Source organism: Sphaerodactylus townsendi, linkage group LG07 (assembly GCF_021028975.2).
Source record: "Sphaerodactylus townsendi isolate TG3544 linkage group LG07, MPM_Stown_v2.3, whole genome shotgun sequence".
Taxonomy (NCBI): Eukaryota; Metazoa; Chordata; class Lepidosauria; order Squamata; family Sphaerodactylidae; genus Sphaerodactylus; species Sphaerodactylus townsendi.
In genome coordinates this window covers 78254750-78273743 of record NC_059431.1, presented here as the reverse complement: position 1 = coordinate 78273743, position 18994 = coordinate 78254750, and the positions used below count along the sequence as shown (strand labels likewise).

The 18994-nt window shown below is 41.9% G+C and overlaps 1 protein-coding gene across 3 annotated transcripts in view; it reads right to left on the bottom strand.

Moving 5' to 3' along the window:
• The window catches only part of KANK1 (KN motif and ankyrin repeat domains 1), a 62585-nt gene that overhangs the window by 32529 nt on the left and 11062 nt on the right, over window positions 1-18994 (bottom strand). Inside the window, exon 2 of one of the 3 annotated variants that reach the window (XM_048503166.1) lies at window positions 6788-6847. The exons of the other annotated variants lie outside the window; for them this stretch is intronic. Coding sequence (XP_048359123.1) covers window positions 6788-6815 — 28 coding nt within the window. The 5' untranslated portion in view covers window positions 6816-6847. The remainder of the gene's footprint in view (window positions 1-6787; window positions 6848-18994) is intronic. 3 annotated transcript variants of the gene reach the window in all.

Genomic DNA, 18994 nt, shown 5'->3' with positions numbered 1-18994 from the left:
GTCCTCATTGGCCTTTTCCCTTTATTAATTACATTACATTATTACATCATACATTACATCATTATTTCATTACCTCCTCCATTTCCAGTGCAATACTTTCATGCCTGTCCCCTACATAAAGATAACAATTCAAAACAGGACAGGACAAGGGATCACTGAGGGAATGCTAGGCAAAACAAAAGAGACTTCACCTGTAGCAGATGATGGCAACCAAACCAGACAGACACCTGAGAGAGTCCAAAATTTTGGTGTCATGACCAAGAAGGCCTCTCCTAGGTTGCCATCTATCTAATGTGAGAAAGCTGTGAAACCCAAAGTAGGGCATGGGAGATTACTGCTGAGGTATGTCAGGTCCGTAAGGAAATAGGCAGTCCTTCAGGCATGTTGGTTTAAAGTAATGTAGGGCTTTAAAGGTCAACAACAGCACCCTTAATTGAAAAATATGGGAGCTAATGTAGATGGTTAAGGACTGAAATGATACAATCCCCTACCACTCACTTCAGTCAACAGTTTGGTAGCACTATTCTCACCAACTGAAGTTTCCAAACACTTTTCAAGGGCAGCCCCATAACGTCACAGTAGTCCATATACACCACAGTGGCCATATCTGTTCTGCCCAGGAAAGACCACAGGTGGTTGATCTGTCAAAGATGGTAAAAGACTGAGGGAATGTTAGGGAATGCTAGGTCACAGCTACCATCTACTTATACAGCAATAGGCCGAAGTCCAAGAGTGCCCCCAGTCTATGGGCCTATTTGTTCAAGGGGAGTGAACAAATGGATGTCATTTTAAACACTGGGTCAGAATTTCTACTCAATAGTAGCACTTCCATCTTGTTGGGATTATTAGTTTAGATTATTATCCACTCCAAAACTGCCCCCAGTTACTGGTTTAGGGTTTCTATAGCCTCCCTGGAATTAGCTGGAAGTGAGCAACATAGCTGAGTGTCATTTGCATACTGGTGACAATCCAGGCCAAATCTCAGATGACCTCACAAAGTAGTTTCACATAGATGCTGAAAAACACAGGGGACAAGATTTGTTACTTTGTCCCAAATGTTCCTCTACTGTTGCTCCAGCTGTCTTCCTTGTCTTTACCCGGCCCATAGCCCCTGAGTAAACGAAGGGATCAGCTGGTCTATACAAATTATACAAGAGGGTGACTGGGTGGGATCAAGGCATCCACCTGGATTTCCCCTTTCCAGAGGTCAATCAGGTCATCAACAGGAGTACAAACTGTATCAACGGTACAAACAGAATGAGGTAAATACAAAGAAGATTATAGAATTTTTGTTCTTTCAAATCCCTAATTCAACTCCTTGGTCTCCAAAGTAGTAGCTCAGCGTGTCCTAGATCTTGAAGGGGGGAAGATCACTGCCTTCATTGATCATGCAGACAGAACAATTTATGCATTATCAAATAAGGCTACCACTACTTACAAACCTGAAAGACCGTCTAATAGATAATTATTTCATTTGTATAAACAAAATTTGACCAGACATTTTATAGAATATTCTCTAGTAATCAAAACCAGCGTATTTTAACTGTATAAACTATATAAATGCATCATATACAATCAGTACCTACAGTATTTAAATATACCTATTTTTGGATTTGCTACTACTTTCCTTCCTAGAATTAGGGAAAGGGTTTCTCTGCCAAAGAATGAAAGTTAGCAAAGACCTTTCCTTTTGGCTTCTGACAGGTTGCCTTGACCTTGGGCAAATCTATCTAGAGCAATCATTGTTGCATTCTGTTTTACAGTCTGCTTCACTATCTTTAAATGCTTCGAAGGAGGTAAAGTTACCCCCTTATTTCTCATATTTTTAGCATTTGAAATAATTAGCTGAATTAATTCTCTCTTGCAAGAATGCAAACATACTGCTTCCCACAGGATCAATAAACTCATTTGTCACCACTCTTCTTGAAATGTGTTTAGAATAAATATTGTTTCAAAGTGTGACAATATGCATGACCCTACCATCTGTTTTGTTAAATAATGCAGCAATGTGAGACTCCTCTCAGAACAGGATAAGAAGTTCTTAGACATTATTCCTTAGATTTGTGTGCTGCACACTCTAACATACCCAACCAAATTCTCTTGCTGCAGCTCATAGAACTTACTCATTAAAAATTGTATTAATTAGCATGTTACTTTCCTTGCTTAGTAAATCACAAATGTCCATACGGGCAGATTGCATAGATATCCATTCATGACAAGTGCCTGCTAATGCTCCACAAAATAAGACTTCAGTTTACAGGCATTTTAGGGTCATGATCTCTGCACAGGATCCTAACAAAACAGTTATTCCTAGACTTGAGAAAAAGGGGTCATACTCTGCACAAATAATTTGGTATTTTTGGTATTTTGAGTAAAATGCTAAGTGGTAATCCTTTCAGTCATTCTCTGACACCATCATATACTGCTGCCTTGTCACGGTATAGTACTATGACATATAAGCCATATTCCTGGGATACATTTGCAATATTTCTCAATTTCTAATATGCTGTTACAGAGGACAATATTTAACTGAATTCCATACGCAAGACCTTCACATTTTCAGTCACTGTTTACCAGAGGCGAAGCAAGGGGAAACTGTGCCCGGGAGCGCCCTGCGCCCCTGCTGCAGCATTGCCCGCCCCACCGCGCCCCCTCCACTTCCCGGCCACGGCTCCCCGAGGCTCCGTCCGGGGTGTCACAACCCCCAGCACCATGAGCACTACGCCACTACTGTTTACTAATCTAAAGCAATGCCAATTTTTCATGTTGGAGCCAAGGGAGGCAACTCTATCTGATGTGACTCAGTGAGACAACTCTGTCAAGATGGGGATTTAATGATACATGTCATATCAGAGAAATTAATGAAAAAGAACAAAGCCTTCTAAATTCTATCCGAAACCTGCCCAGTAACTTACTCTTTATAGTTTGTGTATCTTCCTGCACAACACTGACACCTTTCTGATACAACAAGTTCCTCACTGAGTTCAGCACCAAATTAACTGTAAAAAGGTATAAATGTCTTGTCTACAACAATGAGACCATGTTCTTAGACTACCCTTCACCAGGAATGGATTATTCTATCATTTACCAAAAACAACTTTTGCAGCTTATCACATTTCCCTCATGGAGACAGTTCGCCATTCCTAAAAATGCAAGAAGTAATATCTAACATCAGGATCTCTACTTCCTAGGATAGAGTGATGTTCAGTTGATACACATTTGTTGACATATGTTAGTGGACACCACATCACTTGATGTAGCATAGAAAAAAATTATCACGAACGGAACAGTGCACAGCATGTTCACTTAAGTATTTCAGAAAAAAAGACAACAATGTGGAGAACAATATTTCAGATGAGGATCCAGTAAGCTAACAAACAACTTGACACACTTAAACCTGGTCAGCGATTTTCATACTTTCAAAACATATTACACTTTAACCTTTACTCTGCAAAGTAGAAGAAAAATATAAGTACATCCCTCACTAGTCTAGAACTGTGTTACAACTTTTGGTAATTACAGAAGCTATTCCTTACCAAAACAAATACTTCCTTACCTTAAGAGAAAATGCAAAGAAAAAAGCCCCCAGTTCAATTTTCTTTGATGTCAATCTGTTTGGCCAAACTTGATATAACCCTTGCCCCAAAATCCACATCCTAAAAGCCTAAAGGAAGGCACAAGCTTTAAAAAAATGCTTTAGAGCAGAAACATTTCATCTGTATCACTGCATTCCAAGCTTTTGGAAATTACATTTCTCTACAGCTATCATTCCAAGATCTTACTGTATCCACGCACAAATGGCATTTCATGCTCCTGTTTTAAAATTGAAAATTAAAGCCTCCCCCTCCCTGAAAATAAGCATGCAGACAAGAAAAAAATCCAGAGGAAATTAGCAGTTATACAAGAGAAAGCCAAGCTGAAAAACAACACATTTATCCACAGCAGAGGTAAACTAAAAATAGAGACTTTCCTCAGACATTTAGCCTAACAGAGTGTTACTTTGTCTGAGAGAGAACACTGGTATCTTTATGTTAAGAGTCACAGTAGCAACAGGAACAACTAAGAGACATCACTTTAGGTAGGAGACGCTGACTTCTATTCGGGCAGTTAAAACACACAGTCACACGAAATATGAACTTAAAAGATTATCTAAAGATTAGTTCTCTCTTCCCAACTCCCCCTCACTTAGTGCTCTTTTACTTACCATTCTATGGAGAAGAAAGTTCAGAACGGTGCAATATTTTGTTTGCAGGAAGTGTGAAGCATACTTTCCTCAGCCTTAAAGGGAATATGTTCTCCTTGACACATAAGTAGGCAGGGAGCCCAGGGGTTGCTACAGAGAATTTATTTATACTCATTTGGAATTTCCTGACAAAACTGTCTTCTGCCTGCCAGATTCTGCTAGTGGAGTTCTCAGGACCATCTCCCCACCCCCCTTTACATCATCCAGTATAAAATAATCAAACACAAAAGATTACCACAACTCTATGACTAAAATCCCATCAAATTAACGATGAAGAGTAACACTTTTTTGATCTTATCAAACAAGCCACATTGGAAAAGGAAAGAAAAGTAGTGGGGGTTCTCTCAGCCAGCTTAATTTCTGGTCCCACTTGAGCAATTACAGGCAAAGGTTCACTGAAACAATCTGGTCCTGAAAATTCCCTGTTGTACCCATAACCTGGATACCCTGGTCTGCACTCAAATCATTCTGGTTTTCTTGGCCATATGTGGTCTACTTTTGCTTGGTATTGTTCAGCATAACTTGCAATTTGAAGGCTAAATATAACTCTTATTGTGGCTGTGACGGGTGCAAGCATTTTGCTTAAGGATGTGACCAAAATAGGGTTGCCAACCTCCAGGTGGTAGCTGGAGATCTCCCACCATTAAAAGTGCTTTCCAGGAAACAGAGATCAGTTCACCTGGAGAAAATGGCTGCTTTGCAAGATGGGCTCTGTGGCATTACACTCCACTGAAGTCACTCTGCTCTCCAAACCCTGCCTTTCTCAGACTCTACCCACAAAGCTCTAGGTACTTCTTAACCCTTAGCTGGTAACCCTAGGCCAGTGGTGGCGAACCTATGGCACGGGTGCCAGAGGTGGCACTCAGAGCCCTCTCTGTGGGCACTCGCAGAGTGCCCTCCCCCCCCCCCCACATCGAGGCTGGCCTGGGCCGCTGGGCTCGATTATTAGCATTAAACCTAAGACCTAGTTTTGGGGAAGCAGTGTAGGTAACCCTGTTAAGCGCTGTTAAACCCCACGGATTTTCATGCAAAGAACTAAAGCACGATCCTTTACCTGGGAGTAAGCTCGGTTGCTGGCAATGGGGCTTGCTTCTGAGTAAACCCTCCTAGGGTTGTGATTCACCCATTGGAAGAGTTGCTCAGTTGCTTCAAAGCAAAGCCACCGATTACCACCAAGCTTACTCCTGAGTAAAACATGCCTCGGAACCAGCCGTTTTTTCTAAACTAAAACCTCAGTATTCAGGTTAAATTGCTGTGTCGGCACTTTGCGATATATAAGCGGCCAATTTGGGCACACGGTCTCAAAAAGGTTCGCCATCACTGCCCTAGGCCAAAAATACAGCAAGTGATTTTTTATATATAAGGGGAGAAGGAAACTGCCTGGCCCTCTCAATATAAGGGGAGAGGGAGAGTTTACTTTTACTTGCATTTTTACCTTCCACATACAATGATAAATATAATGTAATCTGTATAATTGTATACTACAGATCCTACAGTTGACGTGCCATAAGAAATATTACTGAATTTCTCATAAATATATCATCTTTCAGCCCATACTGGGACATTAAGGGGAGGAAAAAGTAACCCATCTGTTTTGTTTTAGTAGATAATTTACAATTTAGGTCAGCTGTCATGAGAGAGTACAAAGTCTTCAGGCTTTCAGTGAAATCTACCTAAAGTCAAATCACAGATTTGGTAAGGAGGTTTTTTTAAAAAAATAGCGTTAGTTTCAGCAAAACCTTCTTAATACTGTCTAAAAAGACCATCATCTCCATCTCCAAGTTCCATATTACTTATTTAGCAAGTGTATTTGATGACTCTTTACCTTCTGCGTAAAAAGTAACACAACAATAAACAATAACAATGTTGTAAAAAACATGGTAAGAAAAAGTTTCCAGGGATGTGCCATAAATTCAGTTACACTCATCCTGAGCCAGCAATATTTAAACACTTCACTAAAGGCAAAATTTATTTTTCTGGCATGATGAAACATTCAGCTACTGTCTGATGGAATTTTGCTAATGTATTAGTTATCACTCTCGTTCTGCCCTGTTTTTGACTACCAGACAGTTTCCTAGCAGCTGATCGCAGCACAATCATAAAAACAGGATGGGAGGAAGCGTGTCTGAGGGATCGGTGCAGGGAAGCAGCATGGTAGTAATCAATCTCATTTAATTTAGAAAATTGCACTATTTAGGTCTTCATTACACTTGTTCTGAGATATCATCATAGTGCAAATAGCAAGGATAGGATCAGTAACAGCATTTCCTAAAAGCTTAATGACTTAAACAGCTGAGATCCGGGCAACTGTTCTCAAGAACTACAGGAGAGAAAGAGAGAAAATTAGAATGCTTAGGAGGAAGAGAAAAGTGGCATGGTATAACCCAGTCTCATCAGATCTCAAGAGCTATCCCGGGTCAGTACTGGGATGGCAGGCTACCAAGGAAAACTCTGCAGAGGACAGCAATGGCAAACTACCTCCCCTTCCCTTCCCATTTTAGCATATGTGCTGCAGAAGTGAAAATACCTCTGCTTCTCACTTGCCTTGAAAGTCCCTGTCTGGGGTCACCATCAGACAGTTGTGACTTCACAGCACTTGCATACCTATGGAAGGAGAAATGGTGTATGCGTAAAAGGGAGGATGCAAATGTCTGTTTAAGCAGTGGTGACATGATTATTTTTTTATCATGCATATCACCATTCAACTCCACTTGCCCGCTTTTCCTTCAGATCTTCGTCTCAACTGCATTTTGCACTAAAACTGATGGGACTGAATAATCGGAAATACTTCTAGCTATAGCCTCTCTAGATAAATTACTAGCTAAATTAGTATTAAGGTCTTCTGATACAGATAGATGGCTTGAGTAAGTGCTCTCATTCAACCGAGTAAGCAAATCCAGTTACTGCATACCAGGGGTCTGCAACCTGCGGCTCTCCAGATGTTCATGGACTACAAATCGCATCAGCCCCGGCCATGCTGGCAGGGGCTGATGGGATTTGTAGTCCATGAACATCTGGAGAGCAGCAGGTTGCAGACTCCTGCTGTATACCATAAAAACAAAAAGCAAAGGCAATGAACTACTCTAAAGGAACGGAGAACATAATCTACTCACAACGAATCGACAATTCATTTTATAGGAAATTGTACAATTTAGAGCTATGGGGAGGGGAAGCATACTAGTGGAAATGGTGTATTTTACCCTTTCTCTCTCATAAAGTCCTGACGAAAGGAGGTTTGATTCTTGAAAGCTTATATCCAGAAAATCTTGTTGGTCAGTAAGGTGCTACTGGACTCTGATCTATTCTTGTAGCTCAGACTAATACGGCTACCCTCTGAAAAAGCCAAACACAAACACCCAACCCCTGCTTGAGAAGAGAACAGTAAGCTACTGTGCAAGCTTCAGAGTTCAAATGGGGGGAAAGCAGTTGCATAATGTCACACTAATTGATTTATTGGCATGGTAATTAATTACATTTTTACTTCACTGTTCCTCAAAAGAGTTCTAGGCCCTTCTTTTTTTAATCTGCATAACAAACCAAAGAATAACATTAGGCTGAGCAAGAATGATAAACCTAGTGTCAGTTTGTAACTCTCACATCAGCCCTGACATGGATGGCCAGGCTAGACTGATCTCATCAGATTTTAGAGACTAAGAAGGGTTCGCGCTAGTAACAATTTGGATGGGAAATTAACAACTTTTTGCATGGGAGACCACCAGCGTCACTAGAGGCAGGCAACAGCAAACTACTTCTGAACGTTACCTGCCTTAACTCTATGAATTTGCCATAATTCGACTGCAGCTTAATTGCACTTTCCAGCACCAATCTTCACTGCAGAATGGGGATTTGAGTTTGGGCGTTCCAAGTCCAATGGTTGACATTGGACTTGGGTTGAGAATCACTATGCAAGCGTGCCCTGAAAAATAGGTCCCACCACAAAAATAAAACAAACAAACAATAAATGTAAGGTAATGTATTGTTGAAGGCTTTCACGGCTGGATCCAACTGGTTGTGGTGGGTTTTCTGGGCTGTGTGGCCATGGTCTGGTAGATCTTATTCCTAATGTTTCGCCTGCATCTGTGGCTAGCATCTTCAGAGGTGTATCACAGAGAGAAGTCTGTTACACAACGTGACACAGTGTGTAACAGACTTCCCTCCGTGATACACCTCTGAAGATGCCAGCCACAGATGCAGGCGAAACATTAAGAACAAGATCTACCAGACCACAGCCACACAGCCCAGAAAACCCACCACAAAAAGAAAGGTTATTGTAAGGTTCCATTAGAAGCCTAAGAACTGTAAAAGCACTTTTCAAAAGACAGCTGATCATGAAAATAACTTCCATAAAGTGCTGCTGAAGCAACAGTTTATGAGAGGGACTGCTTATATAATGTAAATGCCTGTGAATTTCATACAGAAGACAAACTGGCATAACTAGGATCTTTTCCACATTTATCATGAAAATAACCATAATCAAGCATGTTTCTGAACTTCTGAGAGACATCAGTTTATCCTGTGAGGGAAATAGGGGAACTTAACTGGATGTATAGTGATATCTATATAGTGGGAAAGTTATATAGTGGGAGAGAAAGTTAACACTAGTGCATTATCTTTGTACTTTATCTTTGTTCTGTAACCTTGCTGGTGTCCAAACTTATGTACTCAGGACCAAATAACTTTGTAAATACATCATGGGCAAAGCAAGCTTAACGTATCACGAGTGAAGCAGCCCTAAAGAACTGTCAGTGTATTCACCATTAATAATGCTCAGTAAAGCTTAAATACTGACCTATTCACATTTCTCAAGAAATACAAAATACAATGAACCACAAGATTACACTTTCAACATTTGGTCACCATATGAGGCAGTCCTGGCATTACAACTTTGGTCTGCTTTCCACTACACATTTAGTTGAAATTAATTTAACTCATTTAACCCATTTAACCATTTAACCCATTTAACTCAGCATGATTTTATTTTGAGTAATGCACAGGATTAGGCTGTATGTTCCAAATGTTCCAAGATACCAGACTTGGGCAACTCAAATACTTTTCTGAAACAATTTTAAAGGTTCTTGGTTCTTCAAGCATTCCTACAGAGGAAAGTCTAAAATATGATGGGATCAACAGGCATTGCTGGAAATCTCTCCAGTTAAAAGTCTTCCCCACTAAAGAGAAAGCTAAGATATTACAAGGGGGGGAGCACTTTCAGTTTCAGTCTTTGCATCATCTTCTAAAAGAAACATGCTTGCAGCAATACTGAAATGAAGACTGCCCAAACATTTTTATTTCAACCCAATCATGGAATACACAAAACATCAATACATCTGATTCTCAACATGAGTCCCACTTAAATCCAAAACAGACTAGACAGATCTTTCTACAAACCTGAGAAAAGGTTCAGGTTTGCAGAAAAATCTGAAATTTAAAAAAAAGCACAATGGGTTTAAAAAATCCTAAATAATAGAAGCAGCACCTGTACTGTTCAAGAAACAAATGCTCTCTGAGATCTCAGTGGCTGTTGTGTGAGTTGCCAGGCAACTTCAGCCTTTAAGCTTAGGTTTCTGTCAGTAAGAGTCAGAGGGAAGAACCCTTACCAAGGCTATTTTGACATGCCAGTCCATCCCTGTTCTTCTCCCTCCTGCTCAGGGTGAGAACTTATCTGTCCCAGGCTCCTTGCTGTCATGCAATTTGTCTTTCCAGGCAAGCTGCCATACAACTTGCCCACTGGCAGCCTCCACACAGCTCACCTAAATAACCTGCTACCCCACAACTTTTGCAACTTGGCCAGACTTTTCCCATGGAAAAGCTACCAGGAAGAGAGAAGGAGGTCAAGCTGTAAGTCACTGTTATGTAGTTATGTAGAGTGTTCAGACTTCTCTTATACCAGACTTCTCTCTGTGATACACCTCTGAAGATGCCAGCCACAGATGCAGGTGAAACATTAGGAACAAGATCTACCAGACCACGGCCACGCAGCCCAGAAAACCCACAACAACCAACATTGAAAATGATGCTGTTTGGGGTGGGTGGGTGGGGAATCTACCCTGAAACAGCATCACTTTTAATGTTGTTTAAACTAGGGAGCCCAGAGTCTCCCTTTAAGGTTTAAACAATATTGAAAGTGATCCTGTTTTGGGGGTAGATTCTCCCTTTAAGCGGTATTTGAAAGGAGAATCCCCATTCCCAGTGATTATGCTGTTTTAAGGTGGACCCCCCCTTCCCCCGGCCGAACAGCATCTCTTTCAATGTTGTTTAAACTAGGGAGCCCAGAGTCTCCATTTAAGGTGGATTTAAAAGGAGAATCTGGGCTCTCTAGTTTAAACAACATTAAAAGTGATGCTGTTTCAGGGTGGATCCCCCCCTTCAAAAAATAGCATCACCTTGCCTTATCCAGGCTCCACCCCCAAATCTCCATGCATTTCCCAACCCAGAGTTGGCAACCCTAGTGGAGAAGCGGAGCAGTGTGTGTGCCAGCATGTGTAGGGAAATGGGAACGATTGAGATTCCTGCTTAGCATATCCTTGCAAGTTTCCATCTTGTTATTCTTGATTTTGAAAGCTACATTTATTAAGGCACGTATTCAATTAAGAGCATCTTCTCAATTCGAAATGACACACTGTGTACTAAAATGTGCTCTTAGCCTCACTAAGGAAAATTTCTTACAGAGTTTTTTTAAAAGGTGTTATACAAAGGAAAGCTGGGGAGAGGAATGAGCAAGGAAACCAGGACTGAAAGAGAATAAGCCAATTTCAAGACATAACAACAATCTGCCCTCAGATATGTCAAGACATGCACCACATTTTAGCCACATGCAAGCAACAAATATCAGTATTGCTGCCTCTTCACTGGTGGTCTATCCTGTGGCTTTCCGGGTACAAATTCAATTGCTGATTCCCATCTAACAAACCTCAGATAAATGCCTAGTTCTGCCAGTTTTGAAATGGAATGAATTGCAATAGTCTGTCATTTTTTTCTTGCCTGTGGAGACATAGTGACTCATCTTGATGAAGTCAGCTGTTGATTACAAAACCTCAGCCTCAATAAAGCCACTTCATTGCTAAGGTTGCACAGTAACTAATTGATTTGGTGATGCACAGTTTTCTGATCTAAAACAAAGTAGGAAGGATGGCAAGTGCACCCCAAGCTGTTTCAATATCACAGCACAATTACACAACAGTTATCTCTTATCAAATATTCTTTCCCCAAAAACCAGCATCTTTCAGTTAGTGCCAGTCAGGGTTAAATGCTCACCATTTTGAAACAGGCCCTAAATTTACTTGGCAGATCAAACGCCTATCTTTCCACCATTCTTATCTTAAATGGCATCAACTGTTATTTGATGCCAGCAGTGCATGAATACTTTGGGCAATTACAGCATTTGATGGAGATGTGCTATTCTCTGGCTTGGCATAGACCTCTAATTCGGGTCATAGCAGAACAAGTAAACAGTTACATCTTTGCCATCACAGATATGCTCCGCAGGCAGCTAGACCAAGGCGGATCGGCGCTGCTTACGTTACTTGATCTCACAGCAGCGTTTGATGTGGTCGATCACGACCTTTTGATCCACCGCCTGGCAGCCTCTGGATTGCGGGGCATTGTCCTTCAATGGATTGCCTCATTTCTCCAGGGTCGGGGTCAGCAGGTATGGTGCGGGGTTGAGGCCTCCCAGAGAGCTCCACTTAGTTGTGGGGTTCCTCAGGGGGCCTTGCTTTCCCCGCTTTTATTTAACATCTACATGCGACCCCTTGCTCAGCTGGTGCGGAGCTTTGGGCTGGTCTGTCACCAATATGCGGATGACACCCAGCTCATTCTGTTGATGGAGAGGGGGGCGGCCTCTGCCCCTGCAGCTCTACAGCATTGTTTGGAGTCGGTCGCTGGTTGGTTGAGGCAGAGTAGGTTAAAACTTAATCCAACAAAGACGGAGGTCCTCTGGCTGGGCCGGGGGGAGAGACCAAGGGAATTCCAGCCGCCTATACTGGAGGGGGTCGTCTTGACCCCGACATCCCTGGCTCGTAGCCTGGGGGTCCGCCTGGACTCTGCCTTGTCAATGGAGAGCCAGGTGGCCCATGTTACCCAGGTTGCATTTTTTCATCTTCGCCAGGCACGGCGGTTGGCCCCCTATCTCTCCCAGCCCAACCTGGCCACTGTGATCCATGCGACAGTCACCTCGAGGTTAGATTACTGTAACTCGCTTTACGCGGGCCTTCCCTTGCGATTGATCCGGAAGTTGAAGCTGGTCCAGAATGCAGCGGCACGGCTTCTGACAGGTGGTGATTATTCAGACCATATCACCTCTGTGCTATGCCGTCTGCACTGGCTCCCAGTGGAGTTCTGGATCGTCTTCAAGGTGCTGGTAATAACCTTTAAGGCCTTACGCGGCATGGGGCCCTCATATCTACGGGACCGCATCACCCCTTATGTCCCACATAGGCCACTGCGTTCGGCAGTGGCAGAATTGCTGGTGACCCCTAGCCCCGCGACGATGCGGCTAGCCTCGACCCAGGCCAGGGCCTTTACGGCTCTGGCCCCAGCCTGGTGGAATGCTCTACCTCCATCAGTCCGGGCCCTGCGGGATCTTGGCGAGTTCCGCAGGGCCTGTAAGACAGAATTATTCCACCGGGCCTTTGGAGAGGCTGGCCGCGGTTCTACTGCCCCCCACTGAAACTCTGCCGATTTCCATCTTTGTCATCTTGGTTGGGCCTGTCGTGACTCCATCTGGGCCCACCTGTTCCCTCCCTTTCTTCTTTTTTCCTTTATCTTTTTTCCTTGCTTTTAGCCTTAGGAACGGGCGCCTGTTTGAACTGTTTTAAATTGTTTGAATTGCTTGAATTGTTTAAACTATATGTAACTGCTGCCGGTGTTTTAATGTTTAAGTTATGTTGTTGAGTTGCTGTTAATAACAGCCATGTTGTCGAGCCGCCTTGAGCCCTTCGGGGAAGAGGCGGCCTAGAAATCTAAAATATAAATAAATAAATAAATAAATTTTGAGAACCCTCTCTTGGAAGACATAGGGCTACTTGCCATGGGTAAGGTAGATTTTATTTAAGAGGCTGCACTTAAGCATACATGACTGCCAATTTATATTTGCACTCTTTAAAAACTTCTTTTCCACCTAACTTCCATTTTGCTATTCACTAGACAGAAACTGCAGAATCTGTTTTACCAAATCATTCCATTTATTAAATTCAAGGTATATGTAGTTCTAGTTTTTTCAAAAAAAGGCAACCATCCATTTAAAAGATTGCTGCATGTTGGTAAGAGTCCTTTATTTCTTCTGAATAGGGTGATTCCTGTACATTTGAATGTTCCCTCTGCTTTAAATATCTGGCCCTGCTTGGTTGTTACATTGGCCAGAGATAAAGGAAATGTCTAGCTCAGAAAATGTATACTTGCTCCAAATTCTTTGATTTTTTAAAAAACTAGACAGCAATTAGAAAAAGGACTTAAAGTGATAAGACTCCAACATCAATCTACTTCATGATTTTGAAGGCAAGTGCATTTTGTTGGGAGCGGGATCTGCAGAACAATGTCTGGGCATGTCAATGTTTTTGATAGTCTTGTATTACAGCACAGATATCCACTTAGAGATGGGTCAAGATTTTCCTCATTCACTCCACTCTCCATTCCAATATCCAACACTCCTTTCACATCTCAATTAAATAAAGAAATGGAAATTGGGTTGTCAAATACTTTTCTAAATAGGCACCCAAACTAACTTTCTGCAGTAAGGCATACGGGGTAACTGACAATTAAAAACATCAATAAAGAACCACAATAAGACTCTCCATGCAGTTCAAAAAAGAAGCAAGAATCCAGAAATACATCCTAACAGGTTTAAAATTTTACATTTTATGCATTAAAAAACACAGATAAATAGCTTCTGCTGCCAGGTACTAGATGTTAAACTAGGCTTCATGGATTATGTAGGGAAAAGGCGCCACCTTATAAAAAGATTGTCTGTACCTAAAAGCCAGGGTTGCTTGAATAATGACTGTTAATAAAGCTCTTGTAACTGGCAGGATTGTAGAAGATCAAGCAATGCTTCACCACTGTTGGCCAAATCTGGTTTATACCAACCAGCTTCATATGAAGCAGGACCCATTTTCAGTTTTTACAGTTTGAATTTGAAATAACCATCAAGGTAAATGTAGCAGGAAAGTATCACAACTATTGTATTTGGTGCATAACTCAGGCTTCCTTTGTGAGCACATCTGCCTGTGAGGTTACGGAACTGCCACTCATCTGGCAAAGGGAACCCAGTGTACTCAAAGCCGTCAACAGCTCTTGACAGGATTTCTAGACCATTTAACAGTCACAACGATACATATACACAATACATATAGAAAATGTGCTAAATTCTAGATATCATCACTTTTGTTACCTTCCAGAAAAAGCCCAAGTTGTTTTTAAAGACACACACAAGTTTGCAGGGAGACATTATTGTTAATTAATACACCTACACACATTTGGAAAACTTACAAACAGGAGGGTGTGTACTGCACGCCTGTGATTCAACACCTGTTCCCAGGGGAGAAGAGAATGAACTGAAGCAAGAAAAAGTGCTGAGAGAAGGCAGTCCAATGAAAGGGATAAGTTTCGTTAAAGACAGTGAAACTGTAAAAAGCCATATGGAAGTTTAGGAAAAACCAGGGCCTTTTGTACAAGTTAGCTTTCCCCCCTTTATAGAATAAGATTTTACAATGACCTGTACGTTTGTGAGAAAATACAGCACATAACTTCCTCCTGAAGCAAGTTACAATTGTTAACATGGTTAGGGTTATCAATATCACTATCTCTCTCTCTCTCTCTCTCTCTCTCTCTCTCTCTCACTAATTACAGATGGGGACTTCTTCAATACCACAAAAGAAAAAGTCTACATTTGCAAATTTGCAAAGTTTAATTAGTAACAGCAGTGTTAGCGCTGTGTCCGGTGCTGTGTTCCACCGCTGGGAAGTGCCCCGACAGCTGCACACTAATGAAATCACTCTTCCGCAGGGTTAAGTGCCGGGGGGGGGGGGCGGGATTCACCACTCCCATGGACGGATTTGGCCCCTCCCTTTTGGATGGGGCTCTTTTTGATATGCCATTATAATGACATAGTAATGTTCAGTTGCCAATTTAAGAAAAACAAAAGCCACCATGTCGGGGGAGGAAAGGGCCACTGTGGGACAGGCAATAAGGCTGCCATGTGGGTGGCACAAGATAAGTCCAAACTTTCCCACCAACACATCAGCCATCTAGTCTTTCCTACAATCTTTTCCGACTGTAGCAAAGCAGGTTTGTGAAATATTGAAAAAAGCCAGGGGAAACCCTGGCAGGTACCCAAATCAGGGAAGCAACAAAAGAACCCTCATTTATCTCATTTCAAAACCCAGGCAAATAATAACAATCCAGGAAAATGATGTGCTTTTCCTTTCAAATGGAAGTGGTTTATTGCAGAGTATCTTCCAATTGTCAGGTTTCCAGGTATTTCCTTGCTTTACTCTGATCTTTCCCAAAACAGCTCTGCTATAATTATTTCACAAACATTACAGCCAAAGCAAGTTAGCGTGCTGTCTGAATGAAAAGGTGCACAGTTTTAAACCTTCCATCCATACAGGTGCCGTTGTATTGCCATCATAGCTTTATGTCCTACATAAATAAATGAGCATCTTATTTTTTGTGCAACTCTTCAAAGAAAAGTGCCAGTACTGATCAACTTATGGGAAGGAATTAGGAGCAGAAAAAGAGTCTCTAGTTTGAAAGCCCATTCTTGCATAAATTCAAGATTAATGTGAAAGAAACAATTGTATTTTTAAAACACTGCTAACCAGAAAAACGAGATGTGACGTTTACTTAAAATACAACACATGTTCAACAACTACTGCTGAGGGAGGAGCATCAGTGTATGCAGCAGGATTGCTTGTATCCAGATGACAAGAGTTCAGCTCCCCTGGAGAAAATGGCTGTTTTTTAGGGTGGACTCTGTGGCATTATAATAAAGTCTTTCCCCTCACTCAACCCCACCCTCATCAGACTCCACTCCCTAAAATTTCTAGGAATCTCCAGGTTGCCATTTATGGCCACTGAGCACTCTGGAGAATCTATTTTACACTGTTAAAAGAAAACTATAATCAAACAGGATTTTTTTGCAGGCAGGAACCATTACCATAATCTTTATATGGCACAAAAAAACCCACTCTTATTAGACATCTGTGCTGTTGCCGTAAAACAAAACAAGCCCCCACTTCAGTCTCTTCATGGTTCACAATCCTGAAATTTCTCCCAGTGACATCCCTCTGCCATCGAATTCCACTCTCCTCCTCCTTAATGGCACAGACCTGATATTTTTTGCAACTTTTGCAAGAGGGGAGGAAAGGAAAAAGTCAAAACAGGATGCCTGATCAGAAGTGGGGAAACACTAATTAAGTCAACCATAATTGTAATGCCAGGGTACATGCTGATAGGAGCATCTGTACAACAATGCAAGTTATGAAATGAAAACACCATGGTTTCTGTAAATTGCATAATGCTTCCAGGCAACTCAAACACTATAATAGAACAACAGTTTTGCCAGCAGGCCTCAAGCACTTGACTATTTCTGATATGCCCCCTGATCTTCTCAGAAAAACCACATAATCTTGCTTTAGGTCTATACCAGGGGTAGGGAACCTGTGGCTCTCCAGATGTTCAGGAACTACAATTCCCATCAGCCCCTACCAGCATGGCCAATTGGCCATGCTGACAGAGGCTGATGGGAATTGTAGTTCCTGAACATCTGGAGAGCCGCAGGTTCCCTACCCCTGGTCTATACAGAGCACAGTTCCTGTTGGCAGGAACAAAGAAGGGGGGGGGGTCATTTCTCATGTAGCCTTTCATTTTTCTCTAGGAAATCATAAAGAAGATGCTCCCCACGTAGCATATCTACACAATATCTCAAAAAGGAGAACCCTGGACTATCCAACTTTAGGCTGAAAGTTCCATCCAAAAAAGTTTCCATCACAGGGTAATCTTGTAGATCACAGTGAAGGGTTTAACGATTTTTCAGATATGGGAGTATTCAAAATTATTTGGAATCTAAATGTTGCAGTCCACTTCATTATGTATTAATACATAGAATGGCTTTTAGATTCCCACACATAATTTATTTGATGCGGTATACCAAAACACGGGCATCATGCCATGGCATGCATTAAGCAAGAGAAACTATATTCAACAGTGACTGTAACGTGAGTAAGAAGCTTATCTGGAAGTGGAAGGCACAGAGAATGGGATGTGAAGTGGCATTTTCCCTTCAAAAAACAACTTCCAAAAAAAAAAGAACTTCCAATGAAGTGAAATTAAAGGCTTGCTCACACATGCTTACTCTCGTGCCTTGTGCCTCGTATATAATAATAATAAGAGTTTGGATTTATATCCCCCTTTCTCTCCTGCAGGAGACTCAAAGGGGCTTACAATCTCCTTGCCCTTCCCCCCTCACAACAAACACTCTGTGAGGTGGGTGGGGCTGAGAGAGCTCCGAAAAGCTGTGACTAGCCCAAGGTCACCCTGCTGGGGTGTGTGGGAGTGCACAGGCTAATCTGAATTCCCCAGGTAAGCCTCCACAGCTCAAGCGGCAGAGCGGGGAATCAAACCCGGTTCCTCCAAATTAAAATGCACCTGCTCTTAACCACTATGCCACTGCCCCTCCTCTATATACCCCTCATTTAAGTTCCAAATGAAACAGGATTCTTTCCTTTCCAAAGGAAACAATCTATTTGGACAGCGTACCTTTTTAAAGGTAGTCATGGAGATTTTTGGTGAACAGGTGGTCCATTATAACCTAAACCAGTGTTTCACAAAGTGGGTAGTACCACCACCTGGGCGGTAGAAACATCAAGAGGGGAGGAAAGGAATTTTGGGAGGGGGGGGAGAGCATTTCAGGGCAGTAGGAGAGCAGCTCAGGGATTTCTGAGCCAGCTGGCAGGAAAAAGGTCTTGTCCTTCCATTCTGGTAACTGGTAGGTTTTAAAGGAAAATCTCTTCAAAATAGAAGCATCTATCGGCTAGACCTTTCGATGCCATCCCAGCTAGTTTGCTTCCATAACCCAGCAGTCTTGAGATCACTGCATAAATTATTTTATAGAGCAGCTAGAAAGCTTCTCATGGATAAAGTATTTTAACTGTATCATTCCTAATAAAATGTGCAATGAATGTATACATTTACAAACAACATCTTCTTTTGCAGCTAACTCTTAGAGCCACACATTATCTGTTCATAGTTAGACATATGCATGCATATTCCCACAGGGCTCTCATGTACTTGCAAAGCATACTGCAGACAAGCTGTAAGTACTAAACCTTCGACCCACAACATTTCATGCAGATTCTTGGATATAATATTTTTTTAAAAGGACCCCCAGAAGAAAAACAACAATAGGTAATTGCCTGTGGATACCCACCCATCAACACTGTAACCTAGAACCCCAGCACTGCATAGTTCTTTCAAATAACTTACAGCTGGGATTGCATCTGAAGTCCACAAACTTCTCAAGTCCACAAACTTCTCTAGTTCCAGCAATGAAGTTGAAACCCAAACATGCACTAGTCCTTTTCTTTGGCATTGATTCTCAGGGTGCTCTATGGGAAAAAAATCCTCCAGTTTGACTTTCCACTCCTTGAACACAGTGTAATTAAGAAACCTGTTTCAATACTCAACGCCCAAATTGTTGCTCATAATGATACTAGTCTCCCTCACCAGGCAAAGCACAGTAACAATACCAGACGT